General features: G+C 42.3%; 1 protein-coding gene across 1 annotated transcript in view; it reads right to left on the bottom strand.

Moving 5' to 3' along the window:
• Positions 1 to 22,179, bottom strand: part of me1 (malic enzyme 1, NADP(+)-dependent, cytosolic) — a 70,717-nt gene that overhangs the window by 20,374 nt on the left and 28,164 nt on the right. Inside the window, exons 2-3 of the mRNA XM_053881383.1 lie at positions 19,253 to 19,386; positions 16,119 to 16,268 (exon numbers count right to left, since the gene is read on the bottom strand). Coding sequence (XP_053737358.1) covers positions 16,119 to 16,268; positions 19,253 to 19,386 — 284 coding nt within the window. The remainder of the gene's footprint in view (positions 1 to 16,118; positions 16,269 to 19,252; positions 19,387 to 22,179) is intronic.

Raw genomic sequence — 22,179 nt, 5'->3', positions numbered from 1 at the left:
ATATTGATGCCTCCTCACCACTGTTTTGATAGCTTCTCTCTGCTGTTTTGGATAGTGTTGGTGTCGTTGCTTGACAGGTGTTTAATTGCTTTAACCATTTCCTATGACGCTCTTCATCTTTTGGTGAGAACAACTGGCTAACATGCTCACTATAACCATTAGAACATCCAGCTGTCATGCAATGGCTCGGCATTTCTCCTGATACCAAAGCAGAGGAGGTTTGGTACATGCATTCCAATGCGCCAACAGGATCTACTTCCAGTGACATTACAAAGGCTTGTTTACCAATTGTCACACTCAATTTGATTCACTTGACTCAAAAACAAGACTTACACTTGTGTTGTAATTCAGCAGAACCACCATTGTGGGCAGTACATGATCATTTCATACTACGTATTTATGCATTGTTCCAGAGGCGTGTTGGAGACACTTTAAAGGCTGCTATTTTTTTCTCAACTGTAATCAAATCTCACCTACTAGTATAGTAGATTTGCACTAAAAAAATGTAATTTTCAAAGTTATATGTGTGTCTCTTCTCATGAACTCGTGTCTCATCTCATCTAAAAATTCAGTCAACAAGCCAGGAGGCTTCCCTCATTGTCATGATAATAGATGAAGCACAAAAATCACACATATTAAGGTGACATATTCAATAATAGGTCAGATTCATGCAAAGATGCCTCTCCAAGTGAGGAGGGTTTTGGGTCGCTAATCTGTCGATTAAAAGTAAAGCGCTATCAACCATAGCCAAAGCTTGTTGTCACTACTTTACAGACATAATAGTAAGGCAGTCAGCTTGAATCTGGAGCAGTGATGCTAAGCCTAACACACAACAAACCCCAGAGAGCGTGAAGGAGCGGCGGGGGTTGGCTTGAGGACAAGCTTCTCTCCACACCGTGACCCCAAAACACACTGGAAACCCCATGAGGAAGGTGGCCTTTGGTCGTTGACCCGTGTCAATACAAAACACCACCCGTCACCGTCCCACACTCCCACCCCATGACCTTAATCTTCACTGAGGAAGGGGACACAAATTAGTGGGGACACACCGTGAAACAGTGGTCAAGGTCACGCTCACTCCTATGGAGAGGTCACCAAATAATTTATGAGGAGATTACCCATAGCACCAATTCAACTCTGGCTTTTCTGGACAGCAGACGATAACTCTACAGGGCTTGGAAATAGCAAACCCAGATGCAAGTGGAAATGAAGCCGAGGGTGTGAGGAAGTGGGGAGCAGGCAAAGGTCACCAGCTAAAAACAAGCTCAAAGACATGTTGATAGTTATTTTCACTGGGGTAAAACATGAAGGAAGTTGGAAGGAAAATGCTTGAGCCTGGGGGTAAGGAAAATAAGAGTCAATATTTCTGACTTGTTGCAGGTTCAGAAAAGCGGCAAAATGTACTCAAGTACAGAAAAAACACTGAGGAAGCAAAACTATAGTCTTATTTAATTGTTATTATTCATTGTGAGAACAAATGACATGAAAATCTCTCCTTAGATTGGAGAATGATTTCACACTATCACCCTGTGATGTATCCTTTAGGAGCACACAGCCTGTTAAACTCAAGTCTTATGTGAAGTTTTAGACAGATATCAAGTTTCTGATCTGCGAGCTGTCATGCACCAGCTGGTGAGCATGTTAATCTGATTTACTTTTCATTAACTCACTCCACCCACACGGACCACATACTGTACCTGAATGCTCATGCAAGATGAAAGGTTACGCAAGCTGGGTGATGGAGAGTGTCTCAGACGGTGGGATTATCGTAACCGTACCCCCTCTAGGATGAGCTCACATGTCACCGACCGCTACAGAATGTCAAGCTAATGCTCACAAAAACAAAGTGGTTTATTAAATGGAGTCTCCCATTCGAGCGTGAGAGACGCTTGAGACACGGGCTTCCAAGATACATTTGTTCAGAGACAGAAAGAGAAACACACTCCCCTCCAGGACTTACACAAAGCGATTTCAAAACACATTAAAATAGAAGTACAATGTCCAGTATTAACATACTGGAAGGCTTCGCCACAGCAGCTGGTGGGATACAGGAATTGACTTGAGTCACTGTTGTCCACTGACCACTGATTTATAAGAATAGAACAATAACCCACATCAAGATGATCTCACCGCTCAACTCAAACAGAACAGTAGAGGAGGATGGAGAGTGAAACAAAAGATTGAAGATCTTAAAGACTGTTTGAAAGACGACTATGTTTTTAGGCGCTTCATGGCGTTTACTTTAGCTCGGCAGTAGAGAATTCTATAGTGTTATGTATGATTATTAAGTCGACGGTTCGTCTTGGGTAGTGTCGTATTGGGTCCCCTTTCTCCAAGGTCTACCTTGTGTCCTCAGTGACTGCAGGATCCTTTCATCCAGTGTTTCAACAACGCCATCTGCACCAGAGTCATTGGTTGCTGCAAAGGTTGTGGCTAGTAATGAACAAAAACCCCTCTGAATGTGCGCTGATGATGAATGTGTGCACAATGCGTTTCCAACAACAGGCTTCAAGGACTAGTTCACATGCTCCCATAGTTAAAAGCCACCTGATCCTCCAAAAAATGAGGAGCAGCATCAAAATAATTACTGAAAAAATATATAATTTCTGTTGTTTTAACAAGATATGTTGAACAGCCATCACTGTGTTTGAGAAGCTAAAACTTCCTGCTGTGATGAGTGGCAGGACACGTGGGCGGGTGGGTAGTGCTCTGTGTAAACTATCATGTGTGATAGTTTCAAAGTGCCTCACTAGAGGCTGAAAGTTTTGGTATGTATTCACACATTAATATTTATACGACACTCACACGTAGCTCCACTGGAAGACGAGACTTCTGTCACCCCAAATGCTTGAAGGTCCAGGTCAGGATGGGTTTTGGAAATGCTCTTAAATGGGTACCCAAGACATACACCCCGGAATATGAGGAGGAAATGGAGCAATACTTTGCACCTCCTTGACTTGGATGATACCTGAGGATCAGTGTCCACTATTTTTTAAGTTATTTGGAGTATCTTGAGATAAATCCAAATGTTATCATTTCACATAGATAATGTGTGATGCAGCTTCTGTCAGGCAGTCTCTAGCAGGACTGAGTTGGGTTCTGCTCGATCCTGGTCACGGTCACCCAAGTCAGTTCGTGTCAAGCATCCAGAACACTTAATTTGCAGTTTCAATGTTGGCGGGTCGAAGGCCCGTCGGTGCCAATCAATATTCACACCGCAGTCTGGGCTGATGCAAACTGCGACCAGACGAAAAAAATGGAAAATGGAATGGAAAAAATGATCACAGGAGAAACTTTTATTCATAAAGGGCTGCAGAAATGCAGGGAAAGGTCATGAACAAAAACAGCTAAATATTGCGGATTTGAGTTCGAAATTACCAATAGGATGGTTCTGTCCAACCAAGTCTCCGTCACTTGAGAATGAGATGTGAGTGGCAGGAATTCTCTTTCCAGCGTGGCGTTTTTCTTTTCCGTTCACTCCCTTCAGGCACAGACAATAGCCCTGTCTCTTTCTCTTCCCACACTCCATGGCACTTTGAGACTTCCATCACCACCAACATCACTAATCAACCCGCAAAAACACCGAGATCCGGGCCAGAACATTCAGAAACCAGGAACCCACGCTTGCTCCATTCCCCTGCAGCCCACCTGAAATCATCTGCAGCTGAGAGGAAGCGAAAAGACTCCTCAGCCGTGACGGAAACAGTTTCTTCTCATTACTTCTGGTGGCACGCTGAGGATGAACACGTGGAGACAGAGCCTCTTTATCACCCGCCAGCCTACAGATGACGAAAACAGCAGCCAGACAGTGAGAGGCTCCGTTACAATGATTTTCGCCTACCACTCTCTGACATCCAGCTTCACTCTCTTGCATAACCCTGGAGTGTAAAATCAGCAAGAAGGGTTGCGTTCCAGCACTAAAGCCCTGCTAAAGGAATCAGACCTGATGAACCCAACTGCTTATTAAAGGACTTTCAGCCTTCCACGATTAAGTTTTCCATACATTTGCCATTTCAAGCATATCGGCAGTTTTTGGGACACGCTGGGGGAGTGGATTCTAAACTGAAGCGAGCGAAGCAGATTCTTGTGCCTTATTTACAAATGTTTCTTTTTGGTTTTGCAACACTGATGGATGCCGGGCTACACATCCAAATCCCACGCACTTTCTCTGGTTCAAATAGTTTCCTGTTCCTCAGAAAAAAACATTGAGATCTCTGTAAGTGGTGTGAAAGTACACAATGCTACTCATTTTCTCCACTTACTCACTGAGGTTTGTATCTAAAACCCTCTGTTTTCACAAACAGAAGAGTCAAAATGTTTCCTGTGAATACAGAAAAGTAGGATGGATATGGATTATGAGAAGGAAAACGGCCAGTTGCCCTTTGACTGGTGGGATTTTTGATCCAACACACATAGGTTAACCTGAAACAAGCTGCACCAGACTGTCAAAAAACCTGAGGAACAATGTGTTCCAAATGAAATGTGCATTATAAATAATAAAAAAGCACAATACATTCTAAACCACTACTTGCAGGACCATTCATGGACCACAATACTGGTAAAGACATTTACAGATAATGTGGGATTATTTTTGCGTACGTCTGGTGTACGAGGGGATCAGATGATGCCCATCGTAACACACGGAGACATCATTAGACATATCCAATTCTCGTCCATGTCTGGTTGGATATTCAAAAAATATTGCAGCATACTGACACTTGTTGAAATCTCAAGCAAATATACTTTTTGTTTTATGAACAAAACATCAAGGTGATGAACTCAGCAAGTCAAACTTAGGTTCCTACTAAATAAATACATTCTTCTTTTGGTCAACTCAGCAGTAGGATATATCTAAATTACTATTTGCTTCTTTGTTCTTCAGTTTCACCTGAAAATGAACTAAAATAAAAACTAGCTCTGAGAAAAGTGAACTCTCTTACCACTAAAGCAAAGCCTTACAATCCAAACCGCACAACTGAGTGAGTGGAATAGATTGAGAGTGTGAGTCACCAGGCGCGTCTTTTCGAGCCGTAACTTTCTGCCTTGTCAAATCCCTGTCACGACTTGTTCCATTACTTGACATTAATGTTCTTGTGTACTTCCTGTTTTGGTCTTTGTTCTTGCCATAGGTGATCTAACTAATATGAGGCCTTCTGAAGGAGTGAAGCAGCCCTAAACGCATCACTAAAGAAGCACATCTCCGCACTCAGTACCCAGCCATCGCTATTTCAATGTGTTTGTTCCTGCGCTTTCGAGTGGATTTATTTGGTCGCGTGGGCCACTCTTGGTTTGTGAGTATTTTTGGTTCCTGTGAGGAAGCTTTCATTTATGTGGTCTAGCAAAGATGTAAAAAAGTAGTTCACCCCAAACGTTCGACGGCATCATGGCCTGTGAATGTCGATATAATCCATTTTAATGGGGAATCACAAAACAATCTCAGTCCAAACGAAAGAAACTAAGCATCATTTACATAAAACGAGCACATAATATTAGAATGTAGGATATATTTGTTGCTAGAAATGCGATCAAAAGCCAATAAAGTTATTTAAAAACTCTGCAATTTGGAGCGTATTTATGGCCAGCAGGGTAAACGTCACAATACTACGATTTAACAGGGAATCGCAAAACAAACTCGGTCCAAACGAAAGAAAATAAGCGTTATTTACATAAAAGGAGCACTTAATATTATAATCGCGGATATATTTGTCGCTAGAAATGCGATCAAAAGCCAATAAAGTCATTTAGAAAGCCATTGAGAAATTAAATATACCTGTGATACGTTTTTTGAGGCAAATTCGTCAAACCATTACGTTTTCTTGAAGTGGACAAACGTCGTTATTGCACGTTTTTTTAGTGAGACTGGGTTCGAATGTCACAGTACTCAAGCTTTGCCCCCTAACCAACTGTTTTCAGGAGTTTATTCGGTGGGTGGCGAATGATTGTTGTGTAATGAAGCTGGGATGTATAGGGAAAATGCATGAATTTGCATGAAAGTGTCTTTTCTAGTCACCCAGAGAATTGACCTTTATGAAATACTGGAGGTCTGAGTCAGAGGTCTCAAATACAACTAATTAAATGTTGACCATAACATAATACAACACTAAGTTTCTGAGTGAAGCTTTGTAATAAATCCTCAACATAATTCATGACAAAGAAGAAACTGAAGACGTAATGGTCCAGATATTCACATTCAACAACAGGATAACTAGTTATTAGGATACAATAAGTGCAGTGCTTCACTGCAAATGGGGGAAATGAGGTTTTGAAGTTTCCACTCACTCAGAAGAAAAATGAACTCATTCAATAACTTTTCCATGCAGCGAGGCAACAAGGCAATGTGCCAGATCTGGAATGTACGTATTTGTGCATTCTACTCTCAACTCTATCAATCCTTTATCTGTCACTACTGACAATACATTCGATTAGAAATGACAGACCAGTGGTGCCTCACTGGCAAACTTTAGAGTGAGCAAGTCATGGGCTACAGCAGGGAGAGAAGCTGAACTCTGAACCCATACCATCCTCACATAGGGTTTATACTGGAGTAGAGCATGGAGGGTTAGTTGCGGCAGTATTTCTGGATGACGACGAACTTAAACTTAGAAGCGTCTCGGGCATATACATATATATACTGAAGTTTTTCTTGTTGATAAATACACATTAATTTGGTGAGAAACAATAGATGAAACCCAACGTAGGGAGGTCAAAAAAATAAAAACAAATGGAAACATTTTGAAAACACCAACAACAATATGTATATGGGAATATAACAATTCCCATATACATATAAATATTTACACTTCATGAGGGTTTATTGTCAAACGTGTACTCAATCCATCAATCGCTAAAATTGTGGAAAATCCGTTCTGTCAAACAGGTCTGCATCACCAATACTGCTGCCAGCTAGGTCCGGACTGATGTACAGGTTTGGACTTGGACTAGAGTCCAGACTTCAGACAAGGATCAAAATTCATATTGTAGAATTCATTATTAAAGGCTGACATCACACCTCTGTAATTGCCGTAAGGCGGTACAGGTTCTTGGATGTCAGGACTTTATTTACATTTAACTTTTTTATATCCTGGGTCCTCACACAAAACTGTGTTTGCCCTTTAGGGCCATCATTTTTCATTGTTTTTCAGACTTGAGCATCAGCCACATTGACGGACACCTCCCGCAACATCTTGTGGAGAGAAACCAACATTAGACCCATTTCAGTAAAAACAAGATGGCAGCAATGCTAGCAAAGGAGTTCTACAGCTGCAACCAGACCAAGATCTACCCAACATAAAACATTCAGTCCACATATTTAGAAGGAAACCTACTGTATTTTTGACATTAAAAATACACACACAGGTCACATGTGGATGGACTCAATGTGGACAACACTAGGAGCCTAGTCACAATGTGACTACAGCCCAGAGGCCTACATGTGACTTCCGGGGAGTGAGACTGTGTTGATGTGGAACAGCGACATCAAACACTGCAGTAAGTGTGTATCGGAATCCAGTTCTAAGAAACATCTGCTTTGGCACCAAAGCGAACATCTCAAACTTGAGAGGTACGATACAGATGTAATGTGAAGTTTGAAATCTCACTTTTCTGATAGTGATCTGGAGCAGCAGTAAAATACAGCATCAGAACAAGCCAAGCACATAAGAACAGAAAGGTTTAAACCGGCCCAATGCTTAAAAAAAAAAAAAAAAAAGAGATTTCTGTCAGCAGCTGAGGTAATTCTAATATTCCAGAATCCCTGCCACTATTAGGGTAATTGAGCATCCTTATGTGCTCAGGAGCATCAATGTCTTTTGCTTTGATAAAATCACATTATTGAACGATGAGAAGACATGTGTTGAATGGATTTCTACCAGTCACCTTCGGGTTTTCCTCTTGTCTGAATGTGAGCTCGAAACAGTTGGATTTTTCCAGTGTGGGATGAGGAAAGATCAGTGATGTGCATAGCTTTTAATGAGAGGAGACAGTTTCACATAGCGGCAAGACGGAACATCGCTTAGCAGCTGTGTTCCTCTGTGAAGTCGTACCAAGAGGACTTTATTAAAGGGATGGATGAAAGAGTGTCTTTGCAAAAAGGTCAACAGCAAATGTGTTAAGGTCGCCATCAACACCTCCAACATCATGGCATTTATTCAATAATCAAGTCAGGAAAACACGTCATGGCTACAGAAGAACCTGGAGCTCAGGCAAGAGTGCTGCTGAGTTGCAAACAGCTGATATCCAGCTGTGTCTCCAGCTTACTGTTTCCAAATTACTTGTTTGTTAGGCCTGCATTGTTCCCAGACTACTGGTGTGTCATGGAAAATGATTATAGCCGGGGTTTGAGATCTGTGTATGTCTGACAAATCCGATCAATGTTCCTGGTGTGTGCGCGAATAATGACGATGACTAAAACAGCCTGGAGAGATGGACGGAATCCCCAGACAAATACCAAAATGAGGGCTCAACCCATTAATTCATTCTTTTGCTGCTGCTTTTTGCCTTCCTGAAATCACGCAGGGCTGTAGAATAAAGTGGCTGCAGGCTGGATGCAGCATTGCAGTCCCTGGATCATGTCCACATGCAAATGTTTGCCACATCAGATAAGCGCTGGGATCGGTGCTAATTCAGGAGAGACAACAGTCCACGATTCCTCTATAGCACACCTCAGCAGTGTGGGAGCCATATGTGGCCCTTTGAACGCACCGATGCAAAGTGATCAGGTAAAATAGTTTTGGGGAACAAACTAAGAATCATATCATACTTTATAAAAACTATTCATTACAAGTCTAACTTGGAGAATAACTTGTTAAAAGACTCCATTCTCATTTGTTGCCTCATATTACTGTTTCCTATTTTGCTTATAGTTGTTTTACCATTTGTAAGCAGTACAGCAAATAAAAATAATTTTCATGATGCCACTTGATCATATATGTCTCCTTCAACATTTAATATTATTCTACAATTTTGTACTTGTACATATCTTTAAAGTTCTCCCATCAATTGAGGCTCTTGTAGGCTTGACGGACACTCAGACTTTGATGCATCCGTCATTGCTGGTTGTTCAAACCATCCACCAATCCCTTGCAGCTTCTTATTTTTTAACATTATTAATCAAACTCTGAAGCAGACAGTGAACAACAACACTGCAGCTTCTTGCACAGCAGGTAGCGTTTTTATATTACGCTCATTTTAGTCAACTAATTCAGTCAAGCTAAAGATGTTCCTTCTCTAGTAAAAAGGTTGAGTTCAACGTCACCAAAAGTGTCAGGAAAAGACGTGGTTACCGTAGTAAAGTGTCCCAGTCACATTAGCCCAGCTACTATCTCCTCACCAAGAGAGATTGTTTACGTATCGAATGCTTTCACTGCGATACAGTATGTTTAATGAGACAACTATCAGTGTGTTGCTCAGATGATTGTCATCTTCTAGGCTGTCATCTTGTTTTACTTTCTATTGTTCTCTTCTCAATTATTGTCACCTCTTCTATTTATCAATTCATGTTATCTGTTTGTCTGACCTGAAGTGTTTGGAGTAAAAATGTAACAGTTAAAGCTTCTTTAAATTGCTGTAGTTCAGAGGTGGGCAATTAAATTTCCTACGGAACATGATGGAAGAATATCCTAAATATATATTTAAGTAACAAGGACAAAACAAACCATAGGTGATGAAATTTAACTAAGGATGTTTAAAAAAATGCTATGAAACTATGGACGTTCAAAATAAAAAGGCAATTTATTTCAAAATATATTTTCAGTATTCCTTCAGTGTATTTTGGGGAACTAGAAAAATGCAAAATGGCCAATGAAAAGAGGAAAATTTTACTCTTAAAATAACAACATGCTGTGTTTACTGCTGAAGTGGTAGTGGTGACTAAAAGAGAAAGAACAAAAAAAAAGGCAGGAAAAAATAGGACATATTAGTTATAGTTTTAGTCTGACATCAAACAGGCCACAAATATACAGCCATTGGGCCACATATGGCCCCCTGTCCACGCTTTGTCCAGGTCTGCTGTAGTGCTTGTCAAACAAAGTGATGGACAGAGAGCAATGGCCAAGAGGACAGTGCAGGTGGAACAGGAAGAGGTGATCTGTGACACAAGAGTGACAAAGTGAAAGGGAAGCTTAAAAGGACAGTTGTGAGACCTGCAGTGGAGTATGATTCTCAGACAGAAGCTCTGACACAAAAAACAAAGGTTTTCATTAGGATTAGGAAGTAGGACATAAGAGGGATGACTGAAAAGTTTGGAGTCAAAGTCAGGAAAGGCAAATGGACACATGGAAAAGAGAGACAAGGAAGATGTTGGTCAAAGAATCTCAGACATGAAAGTTTTGGGCAAAAGAAGAAAAGGAGGTAAACTATTGAGGTTCATGGATGTGATAAAGGAGGAGATGAAGAGGTGCGACTAGTGAGGTAAAGACTGTAAGGCAGTAAGTAAAGGCTGAGGAGGCTGACTGGCTGTTTTACCACACTTGACTGGAAATGAAAGAAGAAGAAGAGGAAGAAGTGGAAGCATTCTGCATCAGACCTGATGGCTAACTCAGTGGTCAACTACAAACTCAATGTGCCCAGTTAAGGAGGTCAGCAGAGAACAGCAGGACGTGAACTCCACTCCTGCTCTGAGGTGACAGAAACTGCCAGGTGCTGTGGTCAAAACCATAAACTTAAATGAATGTCTGCAATGATTTCACAGGTCTCTCATCGAGACACAATGGAAAAGCAACTACAGTTTTCCCGTAAAAAGACGAATCCAAAAACCCTCCCAGGCATGTTGAACTCTTGTATGTCACGGAAAGTTATGGCACTTTTGCAGCGCTGTCTGGTGCGGCGGGACTCAGCCAAATCCACCAGGTCGCCTTAGCTGAGTGGAGCGTAATGTTAAACATACATTTAGTTTAATCATCTTGTTTACTTAGGAAACACTGCAGTGGTTTTATGCAGGGGATTAAGTCATACATTTCTCATACTGCGGGGAAACGGTGGAAAAGGTTTCTTTGCTTGTGCTGGCTTCGAGACGGAAACCTCTGTCATGAGGTTTTGCAAGGTCCTCCATGGAATTCACCCTGAATGAGGTTCTCTTCAGAGCATTCTCATCCTCTACAGTATCAAGGAAGGAGTGTTGGCATTAAATGAGTTGGCTAGCGTAAGTGAGAGAGTGGAAGTGCTTTGTGTTTGTGCTGGATGCCGAGTGAATCTCTCACACAGTCAGTGTGCCTCTGTGTGTGGGCCTGGCCAGGGTGTGATCCCGGCACAAAAGCCTGTAATCTGCACTCGAAACACCCCTGCACCCAACACGTGTCTGAGGACGCTTCTGCTGGTGTCTCTCATTAAATCAACTCCGTTAAGACGCTCAAAATAACTCGGGTGATGTCATGTGAGACCATTAAAGGAGTGTCTTATCTTATCAGCATCTTCATTTTTCAGCTCAGAAAGTGTAAAATGTCACACCTGCCAAACCAAAGCTATTAAATAGGAAAGATAGTGAGGGTCAACAGCACATGACGGAGCAAGGAGAACCAACTTTTCTTCTTTGTTAGGTAAGAGCAGTGCATCACCACCGGCTGTAGAAAACATTCATCAGCATAAATTGTTTGTTTTGTGTGTCACAACTGAACATAATTCAGAATAATCATAGCCTGGTCACCACAACAGGAATGCTGGGGATGCTAACATAATGGAGCAATTCATGCTAAATGTTTTTCCAGGATTTGCCTGAACTCATGGTGACTATTTAAGGAGGTTTGATCTGAGCAATATAGTTGTTGGAAATAATATCTAATCCGTCTTGTGATATTCATTTCTGTCACAGAATGATCAGGGTTTTTTTGGAGCATTGATAGTCATTGAAGGACAAATTGACGACTTTGCTGCACACCGGAGTTTTTAGTCTTATCTACCATCATGTCATGTTCAGTCATCTCTGTCATTCAACTGGATGCTGGGATTTATAAAGTCAGGTTTTTGTTAGTTCTGAAGAGGGTGTAGCAGCACCAGCTGCTATAAGCCATTACAATTCTTTCAAAATTTCAATATTATCAATTGTTTCCTGTTCCAAAGATCAACATTTATTGACAAAATAAATCAAATTTGTTTTTAGTAATTTGAGAGACACCAATAAAAACATCACCTTCTTGGCAGAGTTGCTTGTAATGAAAGAAAATCTCAATTATTTTGTCACTAGAAAAATAAAACTTGTTAACTTGAAAGTAATTTATAAACAGCAGTGTATCAGCAAAGTGTTTAAGTTTAAGTCGCAAGTAATTTTCATTGTAGTAGTGCGGATTTGGGCTTTTTATTTAGATTCTCGGGAGCTTACATAATAGCAACTGGAACATGGAGATGATGTGTAGCAAAGATCAAAGCGTACTCCACTCAAAGGGATCAGAAATTGCAGCCCTGTTTCAGTGACCCATTCAGAAATGACTCAAAAGAAACTGCCAAATATCGAGTTACGACTTCTGACAGACAGTTGTAGGAGCGCAGACTCACAACCTTTGAACCAGGAACTAGCTCATGTGCTCCTGGCGATCATCAGTCTCCATCCGCAAGATGAATTGGCTCATGTCAGACGTGCTTTAAAAGCATGTATTAAGAGTTTATTTAGAACCTCCATCGCCAGCCACTGGAATGAGCCAGCGTAATTGCCTCCATGCGACACTCGGGGTCACTTTTCGTTACAAAACATTATCATTTATCACAAGGGAATACTTTGAGCTGTCAAGCGGCGCACACAACCCGCATTTAAGGCGCAAACAAAACCCAACTTTGTCTGATGAAGACAGACTAACCTTATCCTGTAATCACCGCGTCCGCTTTGCAGTGTACAAACCAATAAAAGTAAGCATGTCCGCTAATCTCCCCATGTTGTGAATGTGTTTCTTTCAACCTCCCTCCTTCCTCCCCGCCGCCCCGTGTAAGATCAGTGAATCAGACGTGTTTTAACGCTTAATAGCGCTTGACCTTTGACCCCTGCCTCGGAGCCCCATGTCGCCGTGTTTAGTCTTCAGGCGCTAGATTAAGTAGGAAAGTCAGGCAAGACAAGGAGAGGCTGCAGCCTTCACACAGTCGCTCTCTTTATACCTGGGAGCCGGTGATTAGAGGCCTAATCTGCCGCTGTGGTGGTCCACACACTCCTAATGACGCACATCCACACTCAAGTCCGCACACACATGCACACACACGGCGTTTGATTCCAGCAGAAACAAACAATACTGGACACTTTCCACACATTAAACAGGAATGTGAGATATGAGCTTATCCTCTAAGATCATGTGAAAGACGAACGGTTTGGAGCCAAGCTGGTGGAACTCAGCCCCTGGTGTTCGGCTTCATGGAGACTTGGTCCACATGTTTCAGCACAAACAGGCTTTAACTGGCCTTTTAACCAGGCTGATGTTCATCAGTGAATGACTAACACTCGCCAATCCTCCAGTGTTTGATGAAAGGTTTGCAACCAGGGTTCATTCGACAGCTCATTTTTAAAGCCCTGTTACATAAGGCCGTGTTTTTATATTAAAAAAAAATACAGCATTATTACGAGCTCATCATTTCTGACATTTTGTTTCCATTATTTCCATAATAAATGACATACACATACAGTAACAACCCAGTATCACTGAAAAACGTGCAATGACAATGTTTGTCCACTGCACAGAACGTAGCCATTTGACAGAAACGCCTCAATAGCTCTATTTCTCAGTAGCTTTCAGAAGGGCTTGACATATGACCCATTGCACAAGGGAACAACTGTGTGTAAATCATGCCCAAAAAAGTTAAATATGCACATGTGTTAGTGGAGAAAAAGTGGTCTGTTTATTAAGGAAATCCAATGAATTAGAACTTAAAAAAACATGACATTTTGCACCTAATAAATCCAACAGAAGGGTAGCTTTGCTCATCTTGGTGACAGATTTGGAGGCTACTGGCCAACATGCATGCCTCAAATGTTGTATCCAATGTTACATATAGGTTTGACCTGGTTCAGTCCCAATTGTGACTGCTCTGGTATCAGGTCGACTGTGCTACAAGACTGAGCGAGAGTGCTTCAGCTGCCAGTCACAACCAAAGGAAGTGTGCTCAGCATAGTTTCCATGTAGTTCTGGGACAACAGAGTGGTTAGGTTGACGTATTTTAATGCACCCAAAGTGGGCAGCACTAAAAATAAAGAAAGCAAAGTGAAACACTTGTTTGAAGGTGTTTGACCTTGAAAATGATGAATAATAAGAACCTTTTTGATATAACCAATCAGACTTGTGGTGTTTCCAAGTCCAACTATTTCATGGCGTCTTTATGTTTTGGCCATTGACATTGTGCCCACTGCATGTGACATGTCTTGCTTATGCACTATATCACCAACCTTGTAGTAACCACAAGCTACTCCAAAGGCAGCGTGTGACCTGAAGGGCTACCATCGGTTCAGTACACACTTGTGAAATCGCAATATATAATGGGTGATACATGGTATTTAAATACCATGGTTATTGCATGGAAAATGAATTATTATTATCATTATATAGCCCGTGGGTCAGTCTGCGGGCTACCTGGTGCCCGTGGGCGCCATGTTGGTGACCCTCGCACCATATAATGTTATTGTGATTTATGATACATGAATAAATGTTACAATATTCTCACACAAAGCAGTTTTGTAAAGGCTAATCATCATTCCCATTACTCCACTTCGCAATGAGAATCACAGATTTCCCTCCATCATTCTCTTGATATGAAAAACACAGGATAAGAGAAGGAATTGGAAGCCAAGTAAAACAACATGGTTCCACGTGCATTTAAATAGTTACTGTGAACACATTATGTAGTGAAGGGAGGCTTGGACTTGGTCTGAAAGAAAACAGAAGTGGGGGTGTACGAATGATAAAGTAGTGAGTGCATCTGTCTGAGCAGATCAGAGCCAGTTCAGCTGTGCTCTCCGCCCATGTTCCCTCAAACGATGAGTAAAAACAAATGCAGAGATAAAATATCTAATTACACAAACATTCTCTCGCAGAGCTTCAGTGACTATATTTTTCATCAAATCTTTCTATTGAAGGAAGAGCATCAACCTTTTAAATACCGGCTTTAATGTTCAGAAAAGGTGAGGAATGCTTGGAAAACACTAACCACATGTCGACCAGACCAACATTAACTGTCTTGACTAAACCACCTCGGCACAAAAAACACGATCAGAAGTCACTTTGCAGTGTAGCTGTGGAGGTGTGGATTTGGGGCTGTGCCAGCAGCTTCAGTTTCAACTTCAGGGTTTACTATCCATAAAGGCTTCAATGAAAGTTAATAATATAGGAGGAGGAGGAATTGGAGAACAGCGACAAAATAAAAGTACCTTTTCAAACTAAGACAAACAGATCACAATACACTGAAGCCTCTAGAAACAAAACTAATATCAGTGGGTCAATTCTTCCTCAAGATAACAACAGATTCTAAACAGTGTGTGGTTTGTGATGAGACCAAAGTCCACTTGTGCAGCAAGACTTTTCAAGGTCACCGGACTAGGTGATGGAAGGCAACTGAGAAACATCTGGTGAACGGACAATAAAACGCCGGCAGCTTACATACAGCTCTGCATTAGCGCAGAAAAATATTTATTTTTGAAGTATGTAGTAAGCACATGAAGTGGGTGCATACATCCTTTTGAATTCTGAGTCTGTTTGTCCATACAATATGACAGGGCTGATATTGATCAAAACAAATGGTAATTCAGAAAAATAAAAAAGGTATTGACAGAGCCAATATATACCTGAAACTTAGTTTAGTCTTTTCAAAGCCCCCAATTAAAAATGCAGTTCTGTCCGACTCTCATCGATCCAGCCATCCATACTTTTGTTTTCTACTTTGTTGTACTTCATCTTCCTCTCCTGTCCTCTCTTAAGCCTTTCCTAACTTAATCGAGTCTGTTCTGTCCCCTCCTGGGACGCACCATCCTTTACTGTACAATATATTATCTTGCTCAGTCTTTACCTTCATGATGTTCTTTTCTTTCAAAATATAATAGGAGCTCACATTTTTCTATATATTTGACTTAACTTACTTTTTGAAAGCAACCTGAAAATGTATTGGCCACTTACTTTATTCTAACCATGTTGTCTCATATCTCCTATTAACACCACGCTTACCTTGGTCTTCTAAATATCGTGCTGTAGAGCTGGCAGGCGAGTCCAACAGTGGGAGTGTAAATGATTGGCATGAACCTCTCGATGTCGGACAACAGCACACGATAGAAGAGCTTCTCGTTGCGATCTTGGAGCGCCATCAGATACACGTATCTGGGAAAGACAGTCAGGAAAAACATGGCGTGTTAGTCTTTCCCATCTTGAGTTCTCATACCTGCTCGAATGCAGAGGCTTTTATGAAAGTCAGATGTTAAATGAGGTGCGTGTGAGGCGCACGAGGAGCAGCGAGGACAACGTATCACGGAGCAAAGGTAAAGAAACCATACTGGGAAGAGCAACAAGGAGCAGCCACTTCCAAAAGCAAAATATAGGAAATGATTCTTCTGGACTGTACAAACTTGCTTTTGTTAAAGGTGTTTCTCTCTCTTCTCTTAACAAGTGGAAAAAGGCATGCCATTAAAATCAGACTATGATTGTCCACACAAGCTCCAGTTGTTCAGATTGTAGTTCTGAAAGTTTACATATGACCCAAATTAAGTGGAACTAGCCGGAGAAGGCAATCTCTAATCAGAGAAGTTTCCGTGACGCCGCGAGCACAAGGTTCCTCTTGTTGCGTGGATGAAAAGCACAAGAGGGCTGCTGGTCTTCCACAGCCGCTGCACCATGCACAGCGATGACAGTCCATGTTGATATAGAGTTTTACCAAGTGAACTGGTGGAATGCATCACATGAGGGTGTCAGCACCATGTGGCATCTCCTCTGATTTCTTTCAAAACGCAGTGTTATTGTCTCAGCTGCTCCACATACATTTCTGGGAAGGACTGTAACTGCAGATGAAAAATGGAGGGACCAGAAGGTGGAGAAGGCTTTAGAACAGTTTCAAACTGGTTTTCATGTGCTCTTTTTTTAATAGTTTACATCCCGTTTTATTGGCGTCAGATGTTTTTCCACAGTTAAACATGAGGGTACAACACTGATGTCAGAATATTTGGGAGCCTGACCTTATTTGAGTGCTATAAATCACTGAACTATTCAAAAGCACAACCAATAACTTGGACTCCAGATAGCTTGTTCAAATAGAATAAAGTGTTTGGAGGTCAGTGGGAGTCACGTACCCCAGGCTAACTACCAAAGAAGGATGGAGAGCTGAGGAGCTGACAGAATGTAAACACAGCAGGCCTGAGAAATTGCAGAAATATAACTGCCTCATTAATCCACGGGAGCCAAGGCAGAACATTCCCAGCATGATCTAAAGACATGTGGTGACAGTGAGAAAGTGTGGGAGTGGAAATAGCTTTACTGATGATGTAAGAGTTCACTGTGATAACAGAAGAACATGAAAATAGCTGTCCATCGCATTCCACATCCAAAAAATAAACCTTGATATTACAAATATAGTAAGTTTGGCATGTTACATTGAGATGTCATTTATTTCTCAATGGAGTCACAAATGAAAAGTGCCAAATTTTACTTTTGTGTGTAGTGGGACTGCACCAAGGCTCGGCTCTGAGCTCCTTCCTGTTTGCCATGGTGATGGACAGGTTGACAGATGAGGTTAGACAAGGAGCCCCTTGGACGATGATGTTTGCAGATGACATTGTGATCAGTGGTGAGAGCAGGGAGCAAGTGGAAGATAAGCTAGAGAGGTGCAGGTGTGTCTTAGAAAGGAGAGGAATGACGGTTTGCCGCAGTAAGACGGAATACATGTGTGTGAATGAGAGGGACCAAAGTGGACAGGTGAAGTTACAGGATGCAGAGATAAAGAAGGTAGGGATTTTAAGTACTTAGGTTCAACTGTTCGTGGGCGATGGACAGTGTGACAAAGAGGTGAAGAAGCGTGTGCAGGCAGGATGGACTAATTGGAGAAAAGTGTCAGGTGTGATGTGTGACAAAAGGGTGTCGGCAAGGATGATGTGTACAAAACGGTGGTCAGGCCAGCAATGTTGTATGGTTTGTAAACAGTGGCAGTGAGGAAAAGACAGGAGGCAGAGCTGGAGGTAGCAGAGTTGAAGATGCTGAGGTTCTCTCTGGGAGGGAGCAGGATGGATAGGATCAGGAAGCAGTATATCAGAGGGACAGCACATGTCAGGTGTTTAGGAGACAAAGTCAGAGAGGCTAGATGGAGATGGTTTGGACATGTACAGAGGAGAGAGAGCCAGTACATTGGTAGGAAGATGTTGAGGTGGAGAGGAAGGCCAAAGAGGAGATTTATGGAGGTGGTGAAGGAGGACATGTGCACCTTAACTGAGTTCTTAAACACTTATCAGCTTAATTTTTCCAGGGTTGGAGCTACATCACCACTCATGGTTCACCTGCGAGAAGATGACCTTAAACAACATCACTACTTTAAATAAATTATGCTACGTCTCCACACAGATCAGGTAGTGACCCTTTCAAGGGCATTGCTAACACCAACAGGAGGGCAAAATAACTGACCTGACCCAGACCATTTTTTTGGTGCGCACTCTTAGGCTGCCGAAGAGTGCCAAAATGACTACTACTGCCAGTGACACGCCCACAGACACGGGAGAGAATGAGCAAAATCTCAGCTGAGTCTCTATGGCAGCCATTATTCTAAGCAATGTGTTCCTGAAAACAACTTAAATCAAAATTGGGCAGAATGAAAACCTGGATAAATGAGGAGGTACAAGCGTTTATAGCATCATAGAGGATATATGGAGTCTTCCAGGTAACCTCTCTGTTGACGACGAATGGTTGTTGGTTTTTCACCTTCAATAAAAATGAATGCAGAAGAGACAATTTACTTTCGGAGTGTGAACTGATCAAGTGAGTATGGATGTACGAGTTGACAGGTAGAAGTTGTAGCGATGAGATGGAAATTTCACACGCATGCGGCTTTTCAATAATGCTTGCTAGCACTACTTAAATGTTTTCCTGTTGCAATTGAGGTCATGAAAACACGTGAAGGGGGATAAGGAGAGATGTCTGGATGACGGAAATAAATGCTTTCAGTAGATTAATGTGGATCTGTGAAGGATGATGTCTAATCTGCCTCTTGAGTTGAGACCTTCCAGATGCAAACCCTCTCACAAAGGCAGGGAGCCCTCTGGGAAATCAGAATTTCAACTTCAGGCAGCGGAGAGAGGAGACTTGAGAAGAAGGAGTGGAGGTTTCACCTGTCCAGATCGTCTTTCTTCATGTCGTAGTTCTTGAGCACCCGAAGCAGCTGTACATCCTGGCTGATGAAGCAGGGAGGAAGCAAACCGTGGATGCCCAGCTGCAGACGCTCCTCCAAGGAGAAGGCCATTCCCTGCAAACACACGTTCAGGGTCAGGCACGAGGACGAGCATTTTGGAGGCGGCAGGTGTTCAAGACAGAAAATATCTGCTTTAGAATTTATGCCACTAGAACATCACACACCATTTTGGGAGGAATTGATTGATGAGAAAGAGAAGGTAAATACCGTATTTTCCGGTCTGTAGAGCACACCGGAATATTAGCCACACCCACGAAATGTAAGATGTAAAAGAGATCTTTTTCATACATAAGTCTATAAGCCGCAGGTGCAATGGTGCTGTCTACATCTAGTTCTCGTGTTGAAAACAGAGTCCAGCATCGAGTGACTCATGAAACAATCTCAGCAATGTTCTGAACTTGTATCATGACGTCCTCACTTCAATAGTTTTGCCAGCATGACACTCTTTAGACTGTAAAAACTAGGGATGCTCCGAGAGACAGGGAGAGCACTCAGTGGAAGCAGCTGTCTTCAACCTCTTTTACAAAAGTTCCCACTCTGGACGTTTGCAAAAGTTTCAGATTCAGGAGGCCAAAGAACGCTGCATCTGACACAAACAAAACAGCAGCGGATTCGGTCGATTCCGTCTTAAAATGACACCTGAGAAGGGCAGCTCATCTGGCTCAGTGAAATTCATGATTATTTCTTGGGCAATATGCTTCGCGTTCTGAATGTCAGATCGGTGAGTGCAGTTTCACTTCCATTAGCACCAGAAGACTATGTTCTCCGTCAAGTGCTGGTGTTTTAAATATCGTATTGAATTTGTGGCATGTGCTGCAGGATGCAAACTTTACAAGAAAGACTGAAAAAACCTCCACAGTAGACATGCTGTTGCCAAGTGAGTGGCAAGTTGCAGAGAGGGAAGGAGGAGGCGGTGCTTCATCAGAGTGCTGGCTGTCACATGTGATCAGATTTTGCGCTCGGCAATGACAGGCAGTGACCACCGATCACGTCCAGATCAGCCTATCATAATCGGTGGCTGATCGATTGGAGCATCCCTATTGAAAAATCCATATATTAGCTGCATCGTTGTATAAGCCGCAAGGTTCAAACTGCGAGAAAAAAAGTAGTGGCTTATAGTCTTGAAAATACAATATTTGTTCTGAAGAACTGTACAGTGAAGAATAAAGGGCACTTTTCACACGTGGGGGAAAAAAAAGGCTTGATGCTTGAGCGCCACTTGGGGTCTATTTGTGCTGATGTCTGTTCACGGTTTCAAAAGAGCTGTACAAGACAGGCATGGATTGAAGAACGAAGCGGGGATCGCAGGGCCCAGAGTGCAGGAACACTTTGGAGTGATCCTGACTTACTTTTTTTTTCTAAATCATTATGTTATTGATTGATTAGCACATATTCACACATCTGGAACCGATCAAATATCACTTGTAGACATAAAAGAAAACTGCTCTACTCTCAATTCAGCAGCTCCACTGAACTCAGTGAGTGATTCCAACTCAGTATCTTCTGTGTGCTGTGCTGCTTGTGGAATGAATTGTACAACGTTCGAACATAGAACCAGTCAAGCGGAAGAATGTCACCCGTCATTCTCTCTCGTGTTTATCACCTCTCACCAAGCTGTGCGCTAGAGCCCCTGTTTGAACAAATGAACATCCAGGAAAGTATTCGCCGGTCCTTTCAGCTCAAACATTCCTGACTGTTGAGAGAGGCGCCGTGTCAAACGATTCCTCTGTTCTTCTGGGGTGTTTGCTCTCAGAGGGGCTCCCGCTTCACCGTTCTCCGAGGAAGCCGGGGTATGATGTCTACCTTCACTCGAGGTCACACATGACACAAACACAACACAGTTCTAACTAATAACCTGCGCTGCTCTGACTTCACGTCACCCCCGAACCCTCAAATGGAAATTTTGAACTCATGTTTAGTGTCAAAGTGAAAACCCTAAGGAGTGTGACCTTTGAACTTTGTGGCAAATAGCGTTGAGGCTATATTTGACAACGGCGCATTCCCTTCTCTTCCCTGCCAATGAGGCATGATACGTTGTTAGGTAAATACATGGCCTACTCATTATGGGCTGCTGCTGCTGACTGCATCGCTAGCGTCTCCGTTTGAGGGCAAATCCGTGGACTCCAAGCCTGGCCGCAGCGCTCCACGTCCAACACAAGCCCCCGGCACCATGTGTATCTAGTTCTGTTAGAAAGTGGTCTGAGGTTGTGACAGTGTGCTTGAATGCATGCGGGGAGGGAGAATAGCATCGACCACAAAGCAAGGCAATTGGTCGGAACTAAACACTCGGAATTTGGAATGAAAATCGGTGGTCTTGACATCAGCGCTGACCATAACCCATTTTTGCAGAAGACAGATGGATTCCAAAATCTTGACTTCATATATTTGCCTTAATTATTCTCAGTGGCAATGACTTCAGAAAAAGGAATGAGGAGCAAGGAAGCAAGCCAGAGCATGTTATTTCCTCTCTGGCACAAGATCTGAGACACCAGAGGCTATTTATCTTCAGGGAGTGAAAACCTGCCTACTAACATGCACCTTTTTTGACACGGCTAAATCGATCTGTTCAGTCAGCATCATCGTCGCTCAGTTTCAAACTCAGTCTGTACTTAACTGTCCCCAAATAAACAGACGCCGTTCTGAATTACAACCTTCCTCTATTATCAAAAAACATTTCCTATATTCCCGCGAGCCAGCTGCTCACATTCAACATGCTGAAAACAGCCGCTGGACCAGAATACTGGAGCAACTCCTAAAATACTTACAGAGCTTATAATGAGTCTATAAATGAGAGTTACATGTCACATGTTCTGCGCTACTCTTTCATTTACAGCAAGGCAATCAGGG

This window comes from Synchiropus splendidus, chromosome 12 (genome assembly GCF_027744825.2).
Source record: "Synchiropus splendidus isolate RoL2022-P1 chromosome 12, RoL_Sspl_1.0, whole genome shotgun sequence".
In the NCBI taxonomy this organism is placed as follows: domain Eukaryota; kingdom Metazoa; phylum Chordata; class Actinopteri; order Syngnathiformes; family Callionymidae; genus Synchiropus; species Synchiropus splendidus.
The sequence above is the reverse complement of the archived record's forward strand: the minus strand, read 5'-3'. Positions and strand labels throughout refer to the sequence as shown.